Source organism: Peromyscus eremicus, chromosome 3 (genome assembly GCF_949786415.1).
Source record: "Peromyscus eremicus chromosome 3, PerEre_H2_v1, whole genome shotgun sequence".
Lineage (NCBI taxonomy): Eukaryota > Metazoa > Chordata > Mammalia > Rodentia > Cricetidae > Peromyscus > Peromyscus eremicus.
In genome coordinates this window covers 157,650,773-157,670,176 of record NC_081418.1, presented here as the reverse complement: position 1 = coordinate 157,670,176, position 19,404 = coordinate 157,650,773, and the positions used below count along the sequence as shown (strand labels likewise).

The 19,404-nt window shown below is 37.3% G+C and overlaps 1 protein-coding gene across 1 annotated transcript in view; it reads right to left on the bottom strand.

Annotated features, from left to right (window-relative positions):
* Bicd1 (BICD cargo adaptor 1) overlaps positions 1–19,404 on the bottom strand; it is a 109,665-nt gene that overhangs the window by 67,232 nt on the left and 23,029 nt on the right. Inside the window, exon 2 of the mRNA XM_059257183.1 lies at positions 9,606–9,818. Coding sequence (XP_059113166.1) covers positions 9,606–9,818 — 213 coding nt within the window. The remainder of the gene's footprint in view (positions 1–9,605; positions 9,819–19,404) is intronic.

Sequence of the window (19,404 nt, the reverse complement as noted above, 5' to 3'; positions counted from 1 at the left end):
TGGGACCAAGTAGCTACAGGACACAGGAAAACTTCCAGCTACAGTGGGAATGCCCCTACTTAACAAAATAGGAAATGGAAGGAGGGAGGATGAAAGGAAGACAAAGAGCAGAAGGATGAGAGGAAGGGGTGGAAGGAGGGAAGGAATGAAGAGAGGAAGGAAATTCTTATATACATGCTAAGTGCATAGCATATCAGTTCTACATTTTAAATAGCAGACTTTCATTCACAATTTATTATTTGTAAATTGACCTTGAGAGAAGTAAAGCCATGTAAGATTACTTTAAAAACTTATTTTTTAAAGCTTGTATCAATCAGCTCCAACTGCCATTTCTATTATGTGTCCTGAGCAATGCTTTCTCGACATCTTTTAATTTAGTAAGGCCATTCCTGCAATTTCTTATTTAATTCTCTACTTGGCACTGGTTTAATATTTTCTATTACACAGGAAACTGATGTAACTCTTATATCAAACCAGAATTTTACACTCATCACGGTCCAAAGAAATAAAAGTCACTAACAATAAACAGTACAATATTAATGTTGGATCTCTGTGAGTTTAAAGCCACCTTGGACTACACAAAACTAATCCAGTCTAAAAGAGAAACCAAGCCAGGCAGTGGTGGCACACACCTTTAATCCCAGTACTTGGAAGTCACACACCTTTAATCCCAGCACTAGGAAGGCTGAGACAGGAAGTGATATGGCTGGGCAGAGAAAGGCATATAAGGCAGGAGGAGACAGGAGCTCAGCCCTTTTCAGCTGAGGACTCAGAGGCATTCAGTCTGAGGATTTGTAGAGACAGGATCTCACTTCCCTTTTGGCCTGAGGATTCTGTAGTGGTGAGAAGTTTCTCTAGTGACTTGTTCCTTTATCTCTCTGATATTTCAGCACTTATCCCAATATATGGCTCACAGTTTTTATTATAAGACCATTTAGGATTCATGCAACAGGGAGACTCGAACTCACAGAGATCTGCCTGCTTCTGCCTCTGCCTCCTGAGTGCTGGGATTAAAGGTGTGTGCCACCATGCCTGGTGAGTTTTGTCTCTTTATAAGATCATTACTGACAGTATCTCAATTCCTGTAATTCTTCTTGATACATTTTCTCCTACCATAGCCACTAACCTCCCTGTTCATATCTTAGTGACCTACTTTTCTAGGTCACTATCTCCAAATCCCAGTGCTTCCCTCATCTTCTCTTTGTCCTGAACTGGCTTCCCATTCTGAGAAACCCAAGGTGGAATGAAGATTTGCACACTTCCTTCTTCACATCTACCCAAGGCCTAGGATTGATATATACATAATCTACTTTTTAGGCATTACCTTAAATGAATGTTTTTACCCCTATCTAAAGGCCCACTTTTGTCCCAGTTCCATCCCTTTCTTCTTCATTCAAGGAAATCAGTTGTCCATGGATTCTTCCATTTTCTTCTAATCTCATTAAACTTTTCTTCTCTACTACATCATACCCATCAGCATCCACAGATGGTATTGTGTTCTTCCCTGCTTCTGTAGAACAAGAACAAACTCACACATGAGCCCATTTCATCCCCCTAGATACCACCTCATTTCTTTGATGCTCTTTAGAAACTAACTCCATGAAAACAACACCTCAATTCTTTTTCAGTATCCTCTCCTGTATTTTCTCTTAAGTCAACTCTGGCCAGGGTTTTTGTTGTTATTGGTGGTGGTGGTAGGTTTTTTTTTTTTCCTTCCACCATCCTGTGGTAATCCTCTCATTAAGGTAACCAGTAGCAACATGTTGTTAAACGCAATGGTCAATTCAGTTTCTTCATCTTTTGTCCCTTTAGTATCACTTGTACTGTTGATCATTCTCTTCCTAAAAACCACCTTCTTCAATTGGCTTCAAGGAGCCATTCTCCTTTTGCTTTCTTTCTACCCCATTATGATGTTTTATTTATTTTACTGATTCCCCTTCTCTTATTCAATCTCTCAACACTAAAGTGGCCCAAAGCTCAGTGCTTGGACTTCTGTTTTCTGTCTACATCTTTGTCCTAAATGGGATCAATAATACCATGACTTTAAAAACCATCTATTATCCAATAACTCCAAATTTATTTCTCTAACTATAGGCTCCTTTCCATAATTCTAGACTCTTATCCCACTACCCACTTAATGCTTATATTTGGAGATCTAGTGCCAATTCAAATTTAATGTGTTCAAATTGAATTTCTTCTTAAATACAACTTCACCACAATTGATGCTTATCCTATTTTCAAAGCTGGCCAAACTAAAAACATTGAATTACAGCTATTTTATTTTTCCCTATTTCTCAGTGGTGATGTAGATTAGTGGTAGAATACTTGTCTAGCACACACAGGGCCTTAGGTTCAATTCCAGTATTATATACACAGAAAGAGAGAGAGGTGGGAGGAGGAAGGGAAGGAGGGAGGGAGGAAAGTCATGGTAGCTCCAACTTCAATATGTATTGAAAATACGGTCACTTTCACTACCTTTACTTGTCATCCTGATCTTAACCGCCGTCTTCTCACATCAGGATAAGTTATTTATAACTTTAAACTTGAGGATTCACCCCAACTAATTTATGTCACTCCTTTGTTCAATGCATCCAAGTGACTCTCCAGCTAATGCAGACACCTGCAACTACAGCTCCATAGCATCCAACATGCTCTTAAAGACTCCACGGGTATGGTATATACATGGTACACACAATCATGCAGGCACACACATACACATAATTTAATAAAATAAACCTTTTTTTAAAGGTTCTTAAACCTGACATCAAAAGCATTCTCCCTCTCCCTCTCCCTCTCCCTCCCTCCCTCTCTGTCCCTTTCCTCCTCTCCCTCTGAATTGAATCTAAGGCACTGTACATGTGTTGATACGTTGCACCACTGAGCTATACCCTCATACCTCATAATAAATTGTTTTTTATACATTAGACTTCATCACAATGCAAATTATTTTACTCTGTGCTATAGTTTGGATATGGTTTGTTTCTCAAGGACATGTGTTGGGAGATTGGTCCTCCATGTGACAGTTTCAGGAAGTAGGACATTTAAAAGGTGGGCATAGTGGGGGGTCCTTAGGTTAGCTGGAGGTGTGCCCTCAAAAGGGATTGTGGGAGCAAAACATCTCTAGCTTTCTGTTTGATGATATGAACCCTCTTTCTTATAGAAATTTCTATTATTGCCACAGGATCATTACCAGAACTGAGCTGATATACCCTTGAATCTCCAGAACTGTAAACTAAATAATTTTCTTTTCTTTACAAAATAGTCTATCTAGGGTACTTCATTATAGTATTGAAAAACATAACATTACACACTGGCAAATGATTGTTTTATTTAATTTTTTTATATTCGTGGGTGTTTTGCCTGCATGTATGTATGTGTACCACTTAAATGCCTGGTGCCACAGAGGCCAGAAGAGGGTGCTGGAACTGCAGTTACAGATGCTTGTTAGTCACCATGTGGGTGCTGGGAATCAAAGCCAGGTCTTCCAGAAGAGCAGCCAAGCTAGTAATCTCCAAGCCATATGCCCACCCCCACAAGAAATGCTTTTAAGTAAATGAAAAGACAAGTCGCATAGTGGGTGAAAATATTTGCAAATCATATATCTGGTAAAGGCCTTATATCCAAAACACATAAAGAATCTTCAACATTAACTTAAAGAAAAAAATCAGACTCAAACTAGGTAAAAGTCTTGAACAGACACTAGATAGAATACATGAAAGGCAAGTAAACACAAGAAAGCTATTCAATATTATTATCCATTAGGAAAATTAAAATTAAAATCAAAAAACTATTATGTCACTACCTATTAGAATACTTATAATGAAAAAGTGCTGACAATACTGAATGCTAGAAAGGATACAGGGAAGGAGAATCTCTTAGAAAACTCTAATAGTAATATAAAACAGAGTCAGTTACTCAGATGAGCTCTCATTCTCCTAAGAGAAAAAATAAAAGCATGTGCTGACTTATTTTCTTTTCCTACTGCTGTGACAAAATACCCTTAAGGAAGCAATATATATGTGAAGAAAAGTTTATTTTTACTTATAGTTCAAGGGTCAATCATCAATCCATCAATATGGCAGGAGCTTGAAGCAGTTAGTCACATCACATCCACAATCAGGAAGCAAAGAGTGATGAATCCTTGTGTTCCGTTCATTTTCTCATTTTTATACAGCAGACTTCCAGTCTAAAGAATGGTGCTACCCTTATGGATGAGTCTTCCCATGCCAATGAAATCAGTCAAGGTAATCTGCTATGGACATGCCCATATGCCCACCATCCAACTGATTCTAGAGATCAAGTTGATAATTGAGATTAAATATCATCTATGCTCACAGAAAAATATAAATGTACATGAATATGTACAGTAGCTTTATTCATAGCCACCAAAATCTAGAGGGAAAAAAAAGCTCTCAGATAGGGTAATCAATTAAACAAACTGTAATATTTCAATACAGTAGAATAATACCCAGCTATAAAAAGGAATAAACTTGATGTTGAAATATACAACAACATAGATGAATCTCAAAGACATTAAGATAGGAAAAAGGATTCAATCTCAAAAAGTGCAAACTAAATGATTCCACTTTTGTGACCTTCTTGAAAAGAAAAAAAAACTTATAATCAAAGAGAACAGATTGTTTTTAAAGGCATCTGCCTAGCTTACTACAGGCATTAAAGATATTGAATGGATAAACAAGAGAAAAATTGAAACCAAAAGGATTAAAACTGAGTTAAATGTTTAAGGAGAAAACCAATACATGGGTCCAGTGGTTTGCATTTTTAAGGATTTCCAACAAAGGTAAATATAGTCTGTGGAAGTATTTTAAAAAAAACACACATTATAAACAAATGTTACAAATCAATGCTAAAAAGAATGGCCAGGGTGCTGACCTAAGACCATATCATGGGAGGGAGTTCCAATGACTCTAGATATGCTCATTCTGAGAAAGAGATAGCAAGACAGTTTTGTCCAAATAGTTAAAGTTCTTGGGAATTGGCTAAACCTGTCCAGACAAATAGAAAACTAAAGAAATTATTCTCTGTGGATTCATAAACTAGAAATACAACTGGTAAAACACAGGGAATCCATTTTTCATTCAACCACAGAGTAACCATTAGAGTGGCCACACACTAGCAAGGGAGTCTTGGGAGGGAAGCAAGAGATAGAAAATGAGAATTACTTTCAAACCTTTATTGTATCAGGCATTTAAACAAAGCCTATTTGTTAGTATTATCATCTCCATGCTGAGAAGAAAGAAGCTTACTCAATACTATGACCCATGTGTTAAAGAGTTGGTCTATAGTCTGACACTATGGGGAGGTAGCAGAAACTTTAAGAAGTAGGGTATTGTGGGAAATTTCCAGTTTGGGAGGCCTGTTCTTGAATGGGACAGTGGAGCCCCAGCCTCTTCCTTTTTTGTTCTTTTTTTTTTTTTTGTACAAGGATTATAGTGAGTTCTAGTTTATTCTGACATACATTATCTGCCATAATGTGCTATCTTACCCAAAAGCAACAGGAACATTTGGTCATGGACTGAAATCTCCTATACTGTGAGCCAAAATAAACCCTGTATCTTTATAAGTTGGCTATCTCAAGTATCTATTACAGCAACTGAAAGCTGACTAACAAGGAAACAAATGTAACTTGCCTGGATTAGTTGTTGGTAAGTGGCACAGCAGATATTTGAGCCCAGCGATAGTCAACTCCCAAAACATGTTCTTTTAGTTTAATTTTTATGATTCAATAAAAATTGTTTCTCAAATAATGTTTTTTTCAAGCACTGTCCTGAAGCTGTAGATACTAAAATAAGTAGCAAATAAAACATACTCTTTTACTTGAAAAGAACTTGTTAATTTATTATATATTCTGTAGAATGTCATAAGTACCTGATAGAAATACATCCTTTAAGGATGTCAAAGAATTATTGTCCTGGAGAGAATCATTACCAAATAGTCACTGAGGTGCCTTCTCAACCTATGGCTCTATGGGTACAAACGTCTTACATTTGAACAGATGTAGATATAATAGATTTCTGGAAGCTGAGTCATTAACATATTATGAAACTTAATTATATATTCTAGAGAAGGGAAAATGAAATTTTAATGTGGTTTAAAAACATAGGAATAAGGCAGCATTTAAAATACAACTGTCATATCCTATTAAAATTATAATAATGTCCCAACAAGTCACAAATTTAGCTATTATCTAATCCTAGCCCTGCTGTTACATCAGAATACCATAGATTTGAAATGTTATATAGAAAAAAAATTCTCACAGTTCTGGAAGAAGTCTAAATAAAATCGAGACGCCAGCATGGACAGTGTCTAGTGAGGGCTACTTTCTGCTTCCAAGATGGAGCCCTTTTCTAAAAAGATTTACTTTATTTTTAGTTATATTTATGTATGTTGGTCTGTATATGTATATGTGTGTGAGAATTGCTGCCCTCAGAGAGAGTTGGATCCAGAGTTACAGGAGGTTGTAAGCTACCTGAAGTAGATGCTGGGAATCAAATGTGGGTCATCTCAAAGAGTAATGTGTGCTCTTGACCATTAAGTTATTTCTCCAGCTCAAGATACAACCTTCTTGCTGTGTTGTCTAGAGGGAAGGGATGCTGCTTTAATGTGACTAAGAAGATTAAGAATGTTTCTTAAGTACCTTTTATCTTACTCAAGACTTCATTATCTCTTCAAGGACCCTCCTCTTAGTACAAAGACACTAATGATTAAGTTTCAACATATGAATTTGAGGGAGACACATTCAGACCATAACAGCTATGGTATTGTGATGGTTCATCTTGAATGGCAACTTATTAGAACTCTAAATATCTTAGGAGAAAAAACTCATGATGTTACAGTGAAGGCATCTCCAGAGAAGTTTAACTAAAGTAGGAAGGCCCACCCTGAATGTGGGTAACAACATCCACAAATGAATGAAAAGGAGAAAGAAAATTGAAAGCTAGCCTCTCTCTCTCTCTCTCTTTCTCTCTCTCTCTCTCTCTCTCTCTCTCTCTCTCTCTCTCTCTCTCTCTCTCTCTCTCTCCCCCTCTCTTCCTCTTTCTCTCCCTCTCTCTCCCCCTCTCTCCCTCTTCCCCTCCCTTCCTTCCTCTTGCTCTCTGTCTCTCTCTCCCTCCCTCTGTCATCCCTCCTTCCCTCCCTCCCTCCCTCCCTCCCTCCCTCCCTCCTTCCTTACTGTAGATACAATGCAACCAGGCACCTTCCCATGAGGGACAAAACCTTCAAGCTCTGAGCCAAAATAAAGCCTCCCTTCCTTACGTTGATTTTGAGAGGTATTTTGTTACAGTAACAAGAAAAGTAACTAATACAGAAAATTAGTACTAAGTAGTGGGGCTGTTGCTGTGCTAAATCTGACCATGTGGTTCTTAGGCTTTTGGAAATGGTTTGTGAGAGAAAGGTGGTAGAGTTTGAAGAGGCAACCTAGAGAAGCTGTGACACTCATGTAGAGGTCAGAGGACAACTTTTCAGTCCATTCTGTCCTACCTTTACATGGTTCCAGGGATTGAACTCAGATTGTTAGGCTTGTGCAGTAAGCACATTTACACACTGAGACATCCTACCAGCCCAAAAGTTTCATTATCTAATTTTATAGTTTAAGCAATGTAGATTAGTACAAAACAAGTGTTCTATAATAATCTCTAAATAAATCTATTTAGGTTATACTCTAATATATTAGACCTAAAAGAAGGGGAGATAGAAACATGAAATTCAAACTTATTTACCAATGCTCTACTTATATACTACAGAAATCTACCCACCTCTTTGCATTTTTACTAAAGTGATGCTGGTCAAAAGAAATTAGGAATTTGCCTCCTATTACTCATTATGTAGTATTAATTCCAATTTGGTTAAGATTATCTATTATCTCATAATTGGTTTCTTGATTTAAGCAATAATTGTTCTTTATATTCTCTATACTTTCAAAAATATTTTAAATAATTTAACATTAAAGATACATATACACTAAGGCTAATAAAAAAATTTAAGGGCCAGTGGATGGTTCAGTAAGTATACTTGACACCAAGCCTGAAAAACCTGAGTTTGGTCACTAGGTCACCCACATGGTAGAGAACCTACTCCTGCACATTTCCTCTGACCTCCGTTGTAGAACAAGTGTGTGTACAAACACACACACACACACACACACACACACACACACACACACACACACAAATATAAATTAAAATGTTAAAAATTAATAAAAGTAAAACTTGTTTAAAATGTAAAAGGAATTATATGAAAATCTCAGGTCATTCTTCACAGTTAAGCATAAGACAAAAGCTTCTTTATGACCAAAGCAAAAATAGAAACTACTATGATTCCTTCTGTCTACCTTAAATCACAACCAAAGGGAAAACTGAAGATATATATCTAATTTTTTTCTTCTTTTTTTATTTATTTGTGTTGTTTTATTGGGGGTTTGTTTGTTTCTTTTGGTTTGTGTTTGGGGCAAAGTCTTGCAACATAGCCCAGGCTGGCCTGGGAAGCTTCCCAGATGCAGCTATCACAGGTGGGCACCATCACACTTGTCTAGCTAATGTTTTTTAATGTAAGAATACAGACCTATATGATGAGTAATATCTTCAACAATAGTTCATGAAAGATGCACAAAGTTATTAATGATAGCAGCATTTGTTTATTATGGATCAGGATTATAGCAATATAACTTTAAAATAAGTCTTACACATACTGTGAATATAATACTAAAACTAGTAGCAGAGTTGAGGCCAGAATACTGTTTTCCTAATATTTAATTCAACAATTTTCTTACTATGCTACCCTACAATTATCATTTATAAATGAGATTTTTAGCACACATACACATACACACACACACACACACACACACACACACACACACACACATATATATATATATATATATATACATAAAGTCATATCTCACACACAACACCTAAGTATATATGCCTTTGCCAGTATCAGTAATGCTATGGAAACAAGATTAATCATTTTATTGAATACATATGATAATATTAATTAAATTGTTACATTTACACAACATCTATCAAACTAAGGATTTACCAAACTTTACCAAACTGCTGTGGGATGTTCTGTATGCTGTGAATGTGTTGCTCTGATTGGTTGATAAATAAAAAGCTGATTGGCCAGTAGCCAGGCAGGAAGTATAGTCAGGATAAACAGACAAAGAGAATTCTGGGAAGAGAAAGACTGAGTCAGGCAGATGCCAGCCCACTATCCAGGGAGCAGCATGTAATGGCACACAGATAAAGCCATGGAACACATGGCAACATACAGATTAACAGAAATGGGCTGAGTTTAAATGCAAGAGCTAATCAGTAGTAAGCCTGAGCTAATGGCCGAGCAGTTTAAATTAATATAAGCTTCTGAGTGATTATTTCATAAGTGGCTGCAGGGTCTGTGGGGCTGGGCAGGACCAGAGAAAACTTCAGCTACACCAAACTAAGGACTTATCCTTATCTGTGATGGTTAATTTTGATTGTTAACTTAATTGGATTAAAAACACCTAGTGGAGTGTCTCTGTGAGGGGATTTCAAAAGATAATTAGATCCTGAAAGATGAATCTTAAAAGGAATTGGCTTGTTTACCTCCTTCAGTTCCTGTACAACAGCTGTGAGCCTCTCATTTTCTGCCTGGACATTTGTGACCACAGCCCGGCTCTGTTTCACTTCATTCTGCATCTCTAAGATCTTGTTTAGATAGTAAGCTTCCTTAGATGCAGATTCCTGTAGAAGTGTTTCCTCCCGAGTCTCTCCATCCTCAGCCACTTTACGGTGGATAGAAAAGGACTGCCCAAATGCCTGCAGAGAATTTGGAAAGAGAAAGAGTGCACAGTGAAAAACATCTCAAGATTATTGAACAGATTTAGGCAAATGTTTTATTTGGCTTTGTGTATAAGAAAAGCTACTCCAAAATACTTCTAGATGCAAAAAATAAAATAATAAATACATATACATACACAAATGTGTAACAGTCTGTCACTTTTAGTGCTTAAAATAATTCGTACCTGGTCTGGGGAATGCTGAGGATTGATTCCAGGCCCTCACTTAGGCTAAGTACATGCTAAATCCCTAAGTTACACCTCCAGACTCTTCAAGTACAATCATAAGGGTAAATAAAAAGTTTAAATATCTTGTAAAAATGTATGAGTCAAAGAAAACATTGCTAAGTGCTTTATGCTACGTTGTTTAGACACATCCTACAGCACAGTGTTAATGAGACCATCAAATTTTGTTGTTTTTGTTCAAGAAAAACATCCACAAGTATTTTCCAAGAGGGAAAGTAATAATTGCATCAATTATTTAGTACATTGACAATAATGCCAGACCAATTATGGATAACATCCTTAAGAGAAAAGAAAATACACCAATCAGTATTCAAATTTCCCAGTACCACAAAAAGACATTAAAATGTCATCTCTATAAACATTTGCTTATTTGTGCAAATACAATTACAGGAGTAATAAATCGAGTTAATGAAATTGAAAGCCAACAGAAGACAGCAGAATGGTATGAAAAGAATGAGAAAATGAAATCTGTTTTGACGATGTTTTTCATGTCATTCTGACGCTTAAAACTATAGTAATATTTCATATTCACCTAAAATAAATATTATTAAAAATCAACTCATATTAAATACAAATAGTAACAAATGAATCTAGCTTTCCTACAAATGATCAATTCAGCCACAGAGAAAGGGGTGGGAAATAATAGACTAACATGAATAATTTCAAAAACAGTACTTTTACTAAATACCCTTCCTTACAGTAGAATTCTAACATAAAAGGTATGGTTGAAATAAATTATATTATGAAAACACCAAGAAATAACTATTACAGGAAAAAAATCATCCATGTAACATAAACTTCATGGACAAAAGTATTTGTACCGTCTTTTGCTGTAGTTGGGGTTTTGTTTTTTGTTTGTTTTTCTTTTAAGACAGACCAAATGGGCCTTGAACTCACAGCTATTTACTTGGGTCTGCCTCCCAAGTGCCAGCTATTTTCATAATCTTAAAGAATCTTCTCTTCAAGTATTCATTTCCTGGGAAATAAATAGTGAAGAAACATGGGAGACATCACCATATCTAAGTAAACAAAACAGCTAACAAAAAATCAGCAGCAATGAGACACAAGTACCATGTGTCGTAGCCTTACTTCAGCAGCATTCTTGCCAATAGTACAGAAGCCAGCTCTTGTGAGTCTGGAAGAGCATTTTTAAAATTTATCCAGAATACAAAGTATGAAGTTTATGAAAAAATAGAGAAAGATTTCTAAGACTAGGTAAGACCAAAAAGACATGTCAATTGAGTACTGTGTGGAATCCTGAGTTGGCTCCTAAAGCTAAGGAAAATGGCACTGTAGGAGATCACCTTTGGAGGTACATGAAATTCAGTGCAGTACTTTAGCAAGTTTCTCTGTATTTAAAAAAAAAAACCTAGTAAACAAGTGAATATAGTCTCTTCACTAAAAGGAACTAACAGATCTGTTTGATAAAGTCCTAGCATACAGTTACTAAAGAAGATGTGGGCATAAACACCAAAGAGATAATATTCAATAAGAGGACTAGTTTTATGATCTGATATGATTTTCTTACATTTTAAATTTTAAAAAGTTACAGTATAGTGTTTCTGGATCATGCAAAGATGAGGCTACAATCAGTCTGTGAAACTCAGTTCCATAATCATTATACTATAAATCTGAAGCCTGAGAGTATATGTCAGTCACTCCAATGGATATCTGAAAATATTTCAAAACAAAGCATGATTTAGTGACTTTAAAGATTTATTTTTATTTTTACTTATGTACGTGTGTATTTGTGTGTGTGTGCCACATGTGTGGGTGCACACAGACACCAGGAGAGGGTGTAAGAACTACTAGAACTGGAGTTGTGAGCTGCTCAGCTTTGGTGCTGGAAACCGAATTTGGGTCTTCTGGAAGAACAACCCTGAAATCTGTGTCATAATGAACCAAAACATGGTTCTAAGCAACCACTCAAAAAGAAATATTCCAGTAAAGATGTTCACCTGCACAAGTGGAACACTCTTGGGGCTTGGTATGTTGAATCACTGTACTGTAAGAAATTCTTGAGTAGTTAGATTTCCACATGTGGTAAGTAATAAGCAGCTATATTCACAAACAAATCAAAAAATTTTATGAACACCTAATTTGTATTTATTCCAGCTCAGAATCTTTAACTGAGCACATGAATTTCTAAAATTAGTCGTTATTTTTAGTGAAGAACTTGGCCTTTCACTGTATTTCATTTGAAAATAATGAAACTATAAAAGATCATCTAAAGGACATTAAAGATAGGTTTGTTTTGTTTTATTTCCAACTGAAATAGAAAAATGCTGTGGATATCGCTCTGTATAAATAAACACTGATTGGCCAGTAGCCAGACAGGAAGTATAGGCGAGACTAACAGAGAGGAGAATTGAGGGAACAGGAAGGCAGAGGGGGAGACTGCTGGAGCCGCCACCAGGACAAGGAAGATGTAAGGTACCAGTAAGCCACGAGCCACGTGATATATATATATATATATATATGGGCTAAATATAAGAATAAGAGCTAGACAATGATAGGCCTGAGATAATGGCCAAGAAGTTTAAATAATATAAGCATCTGTATGTTTATTTTATAAGTGGGCTAAGGGACTGCTGGGCTTGGTGGGACCCAGAGAGAAAACTCCAGCTACAGAAAAATAATACCAATTCTTCATGATCCACATTTGTGAGTAAGGATTAAAAGTTATAAGAAGATACCTGTTTTTAAGAAGAAAGGAAGGAAGCTAGGTATGGTGGCACAAGCCTTTAATCCCAGCATTCCAGAGGCAGAGACAGGTGGATCTCTATGAGTTTAAGGCAAGCCTGGTCTACATAGTAAGTTCTAGGACAGCCAGAGCTACATAGTGAGATCCTTTCTCAAAAGGAGAGAGAGAGAGAGAGAGAGAGAGAGAGAGAGAGAGAGAGAGAGAGAGAGAGAGGAGACAACAATCCTATTTTTTCTAATTCCTAATTGTAATGACAATGGGAACGACAGAAAAATAACATCTACCTTTTTTCTTTGAGACAGAGTCTCAATATGTAGATCTGACTGGCCTGGAACTCATAGAGATCCACCTGCCTTGGCCACTTGAGTACTAGAACTAAAGGGGTATGCCACTAGGCCCAACTATCATATGCCTTCTTGTTAAAGTTGATTTACCAAATTTGTCTTTCACTTTTCATTCCTTCATTACAAAGCGTGTCTTGACAAGAAGAGAAACAACCATTTTCAAGGTTATTAAAAATAGCTATTAAAAAGGCTATCTAGTGAATCACAGAACTAGTTTCAATAACTAGGTTAATTATGATTCTAGTTTTATTTTATTTAGATAAAAACTCATTTTAGGTACTACAATAATTCCATGGGTATTCTGACATAGCTATAGAATTTTAGAACATACTAGTGCTTATTATGTGTAGTTACAATTATACATTATTACTTGTAATGTGTAGCATTGCAGTGAGTCAAATTTCTCTACTTCTTAGTATAAGACCAACTAGAATAATTACTTTTTTAAGAAAAATATTTTTATTCATTTTATATACCAATCAAAGATCCCCCTCTTCCCTCCTCCCACCCCTCTAGCCTCCCCCTCCCAACCCACCAACTCCCATTCCCTCCTACAAGAAGGTAAGGCCTCCCATGGGGAGGCACATTTAGTAGAGGCAGGTCGAAGCCCCTCCCCCTGCCTCAAGGCTGTGTGAGGTGTCCCATCATAGAAGTGGGCTCCAAAAGGTCTGCTCATGCATCAGGGATGGATTCTGATCCTACTACCAGGGGGCCCCCAAGCAGATCAAGCTACACAATTGTCTTGCTGTGCAGAGGGCCTAGTCCAGTCCCAAGCAGGCTATACAGCTGGTGATCTAAATTTCATGCATTCCCACTAGCTTGGTTTGGTTGTCTCTGTAGGTTTCCCCATCATGACCTTGATGCACTTGCTCATAGAATCCCTCTTCCTTCTCTTCGACTGGACTCCTGGAACTTGGCCTGATGCTTGGCTATGGATCTCTGCATCTGCTCCCATTAGTTACTGGAGAAAGGCTCTGTGATGACAGGGTATTCATTGATCTGGTTACTGGGAAAAGCTAGCTCAGGCACCCTCTCCAGTATTGCTAGCAGTCTAAGCTGGAGTCATCCTTGTGGATTCCTGGGAACTTCCCTAGCACCCGGTTTCTCCCTATCCCCATGATGTCTCCTATCATGGTATCTCTTTCCTTGCTCTCCCACTCCATCCCTGTTCCAGCTCAACCATCCTGTTCCCTTGTGTTCTCATGCCCCATCCTCTACCCTCCCTTGTCCACTCCTCATCCCCAGTTTACTCATGGAGATCTCATCTATTTCCCCTTCCCAGGATTATCCATTCATCCTTCTTTGAGTCCTCCTTGTTAGCTAGCCTCTCTGGAGCTTTGGTTTGTTCTCTGGTTATTCTTTGCTTCACATCTAGTATCCACTTATGAGTGAGTACATACCATGTTTGTCCTTCTTAGTCTGGGTTACCTCACTCAGGATGATATTTAGAATAAGTACTTTTATAAGTACTTTTTTTCTCCTTTTCCTTATATGACCTTCTGTTGTTATTATTCTTGTTGTTTTGCTTGTAAGTTTGTTGAAACATGATCATATGTAGCCCAGGCTGACCTCTGAACTTGTAAGCCAAGGATGACCTTGAACTCTGATTCTCCTGCCTCTAATTCCTTTACACTAGAATTGTAATCATGTGCCATTACACCACAATTTTTTTTGTTGTTTTGGTTATTTTTGAAGCAGGGTCTCACTGTGTAGCCTTGGCTGGCCTGGAACTCACTTTGTAGATCAGGCTGACCTCAGACTCACAGAGATCTTCCAGTCTCTGCCTCCCAAATGCTTTATATGACTTCTTAATCAAAGGGAAAATGTTATTTTGTATCTTCAAGTTCAAGACAATACATTAACTATCAAATAGAATTTTCATGCCCATTATTCTTTATAAAATGAGAGATAATGTTTGATGAGAATATTTTTAATATCACGTTAAATTCAGTAAGTATCCTAGGATATTACCACCAAAGGTAATAGACAAAAAAATTATAATTTGAAATTTCAAAATAATACTTAAGTTTGCTAAATCATTTATTTGCTCATTTGTTAATTCACTCAAAAAACATTAACAGGGCACTGTTCTACATCAAACATTGCTTTTAGCTATAAGCAATGAGTTGTAGAAAAATACAATATCATTCACATCATGTACTCTAGTGAAACATAAGCAGCTAAATTATTAATAACTGTGCCATATGTTGTAACAGTTCTAAGAAGAAAATAGTGGGTAAGGTAAGAGCACAGATCACCAGTATGCCCATGAAACTTTCTTCAATAACGATCTTTGTTGTCCAACATGGTTACTATTGTCTTTGTGTAGTTATGGGGCTCCAGAAATGTAGCTGGTTTGGACAATGTATTGAGTTTATTTTGTGTAATTAAATTAATTTTAATGGTTACATATAGCTAGTAGCTACTGTTTTAGACCATACAGGGACAAAGAAGAACACAGGTGTGGACAGAGGGAGATTTGTTTAGAGATTAGTCAGCATAGAGACCAGAACAAAGCACGGAAGTGAACTGAAACTAGCCCTCCCCAGAGGAACAAGCCTAAATTGAAGTCCAAACAAGGATGACAACAGTGTTAAGTCATTAAGGTCATGGGTGACTGTTCTTTAAGACCTCCCCATCAGTACTTCTATAGCTGAGTGTTCTACCAAGTATATAGAGAGGAGTCAACCTGTGGGACAGAAAGACTAGTAAGCAACCCTGTCCCTGAAGCCCATCCTCCCCAATGACTTAGATTACCTTCTTTGAACATAAAAAGAAAATTACTTTACCAGATATATTTCTGTTGCCTCAGCAGCCAGAGAGTTAGCACTAAATCACCTTATATTTTTAGAATAACTATCACCTATTTTTCTCTGTAGCATTTTAAAGTTTTATTGCTTTATTCCAGTTTATTGATTTCTTTTCCCCTTTTATTGAAAATAGATTCTTTTTTCATATGATATATCCCAGTTACAGTTCCCCTCCCTCTACTCATCCCAGTTCCTCCCCACTTCTCCTCCCCTCTCATATAGATCTATTCCCTTTCTGTCTCTCATTAGAAAAGAAGTTTTGAAGAGATAACAACAAAACATAACAAAATGAATTATAATAAGATGAAGCAAAAACCATCATATAGAAGTTGGGCAAGGCAAACCAACAAAGGAAAAGAGCCTAAGAGAAGGCACACAAGTCAGATGCACATGTTCACACACTCAGAAATCCCATAAAAACACTAGTCTGGAAGCCATAATATATATACAGAGGACCTGGTGCACACTCATGTAGGCCCTGTACATGCTGCCTCAGTCTCTGAGTTTATATGAGCTTTGCTCATGTTGATTTAGAGGTCTTTGTTCTGCTGGTGCCTGCTATCCCCTCTGACTTTCACACTCTTTCTGCCTCCTCTTTGGTGGGGTTCTCAGAGCCCTGAAGGGAGGGATGATGAAAACATCCTATTTAGGACTAAGTGTTTCAAGGTCTCTCTCTATATATATCACATACACACACACATACACACACACACACACACACACACACACACACACACACACACACACAAATATTTTAAATATAGGTTCCACATGTAAACATGTTGCTGTGGGATGTTCTGTATGGCAAATGTGTTGCTGATTAGTCAATAAATAAAACACTGATTGGCCATTGGCTAGGCAGGAAGTGTAGGCGGGACAAGGAGGAGAATAAAGCTGAGAAGTGGAAGGCTGAGTCAGAGAGACACTGCCAGCCGCCACGATGAGAAACAGCACGTGAAGATGCTGGTAAGCCACAAGCCATGTGGCAAGGTATTTAAGCTGTAAGAACAGTTAGCAAGAAGCCTGCCATGGCCATACAGTTTGTAAGCAATATAAGTCTCTGTTTACTTGGTCGGGTCTGAGTGGCTGTGGGACTGGCGGGTGACAGAGATTTGCCCTGACTGTGGGCCAGGCAGGAAAACTCAAGCTACAACATGTGGCATTTATCTGGCTTAGTCTGGAAAAGCCTGGAGATTTATTTTTATTTTTAACTGTGTATTGGACAGTGGTCTGTACACATGTGAGCGCAGGTACTTTTATAGTCTGGAAAAGGGCATCAAATTTCCTGAAGCTGGAGTTAGGTAATTGTGGGCCACACACATGGGTGCTGGGAACTTGACTCTAATCCTCTGGAAGGGCATGAAGCACTGTTAACAGCTGAGCCATCTCTCAAGCCACAAGTGATTTTTTTTCTTCTCCTTGATAAAGGATACCTCTGACTTGTTCAACAAATTTCATTTTTAACTGTCAGAGATGTTTCAGAATGTTATTGTGTGCTAAATACACACAAAAGAAAGCTTATGCCAAAATATAACAAAAAAAAAATTTCTGTACCTTAAAAAAACACAGCAGGATCTGTTAGCCCCAAAAGTCTGTCTACTTTTCATTGTTACCTCCTGCATTGTACCCCCAGCTCCTGACCAAATTAACACAATCCAAATATCATATTTTCCATTTTCTTTATCACATGTATATCTGTAAAAATATTTTGTTTATTATTTTTAAATCCATACAATGGAAGCCTTCCATATGTACACTCTTTCAAATTGCTTTTGTAACTGTACTATAAATTTGCAAAATCTATTCCTTTTGCTTACTCTAGTAAATTACCTTACTCCAACAATCTAGTCTCTTGACAAAAGTTTTGCCTTTTGTTTATATCAGCTAATCTACCTGAAATTTATTTCTGCAGATGGAATGAAGTACAGATTTTAAATTATTTTCTGTATGAATCATCAATATCTCTCAAACTCTTTAATGTCTCTCCTTCCCCACTATTTGCCAAGTCATTCAAAAATCATAATGGCGTGCATAAGTGTGTCTGCTTCTAGGATATCCCATGATATTTCACTAGTATTCAGAAGATACTGAAGGGGAAGAGTTCCGTTGAGAAGGAAGAGGAACCTGACATACCTGTATTTGTTCATTAAGTTATTTGACACTTAAATATTCTGCATCTAACTGAAAAATTGCTTCTAAGGCATATTAGTGTGGTGATATATTGTGTACCCTAATAAACTTGCCTGAGGATCAGAGGACAGAGCCAGCCACTAGATTAGAAACAGAGCCAGGCAGTGGTGGCACACACCTTTAATTCCAGCACTTAAGATCTCATGCCTTTGCTTGGGAAGCACATGCCTTTAATCCCAGGAAGTAATATGGCAGGATAAAGAAAGGTACATAAAGCATGAGGATACAAGAACTCACTCTCTTTAGGCTGAGGATTTTGTAGAGGTAAGAACTAGTGGCTGGCTGTTCTGTTTCTCTGATCTTTCAGCTTTCACCCTGATATCTGGCTCTGAGTATTTTATTAAAAGACTATCTAAGATTCGAACAACATATTAGTGGCAATCAACAGATGACAACATTTGTACAAGAGTAACCCCATTCTCATGTTGAATTTTTCCTCTTAAGATTTATTTATTATGTATAGTGTTCTATCTGCATGAATGCTGGCATGCCAGAAGAGAGCACCAGATCTCACTATAGATGGCTGTGAGCCACCATGTGGTTGCTGGGAATTGAACTCAGGATCTCTGGAAGAGAAGACAGTACTCTTAACTTCTGAGCCATCTCTCCAGTCCCTCTCATGTTGAATTTAATGAGCCTAGAAGTATTTTCTTTCTGTAATATATACATATTATATTTTTATTGCCTGGTATTGTATTCATGGAGTCCAGACCCACAGATACAAACAGCGTTCGTAGAATAAACCACAGCATAGTGAAGTCTAATCTATGACTTTCTTATCTGAGGGGTATTTCTAGAGCACCAGACTTTTTTATCTGAGGGTCTTTAGAAATAAGTTTCTATTTATCTGAAGGAAAAAAAAAAGACTATACATGTTCTGAGGGTCGTTTTCTTTTTATCTTCCTCAGCTCTGATTCTACAGCTTCTTTTCAGCTCATTTTTCCTAGCTCCTCTGCTCTACATGGCTAAATACATCCTTCTAGTAGGAGACTCTTTGCACTACTAGGGAAAGTTACAAAGCTACCCAAGGTCATAGCACATTCCTTGAGAGACGATGAGGAGCAAAGCCATTTACCATGGACTTGCACAGGTGGGGATAAGGCAATGGCTTCTGCAGTTAGCTGGACATAGAACTATTTCTCTCTGGACCTGGTTAATTGATTAGTTGTTGTTTGGGACCTAAGTAATAAACAGTTAGTTAATTGAAGCTCGAGTTTTATATCATAAACTGAGATTAGAATGTTTGTACAAAATATTAATTGCTAAAGGGTC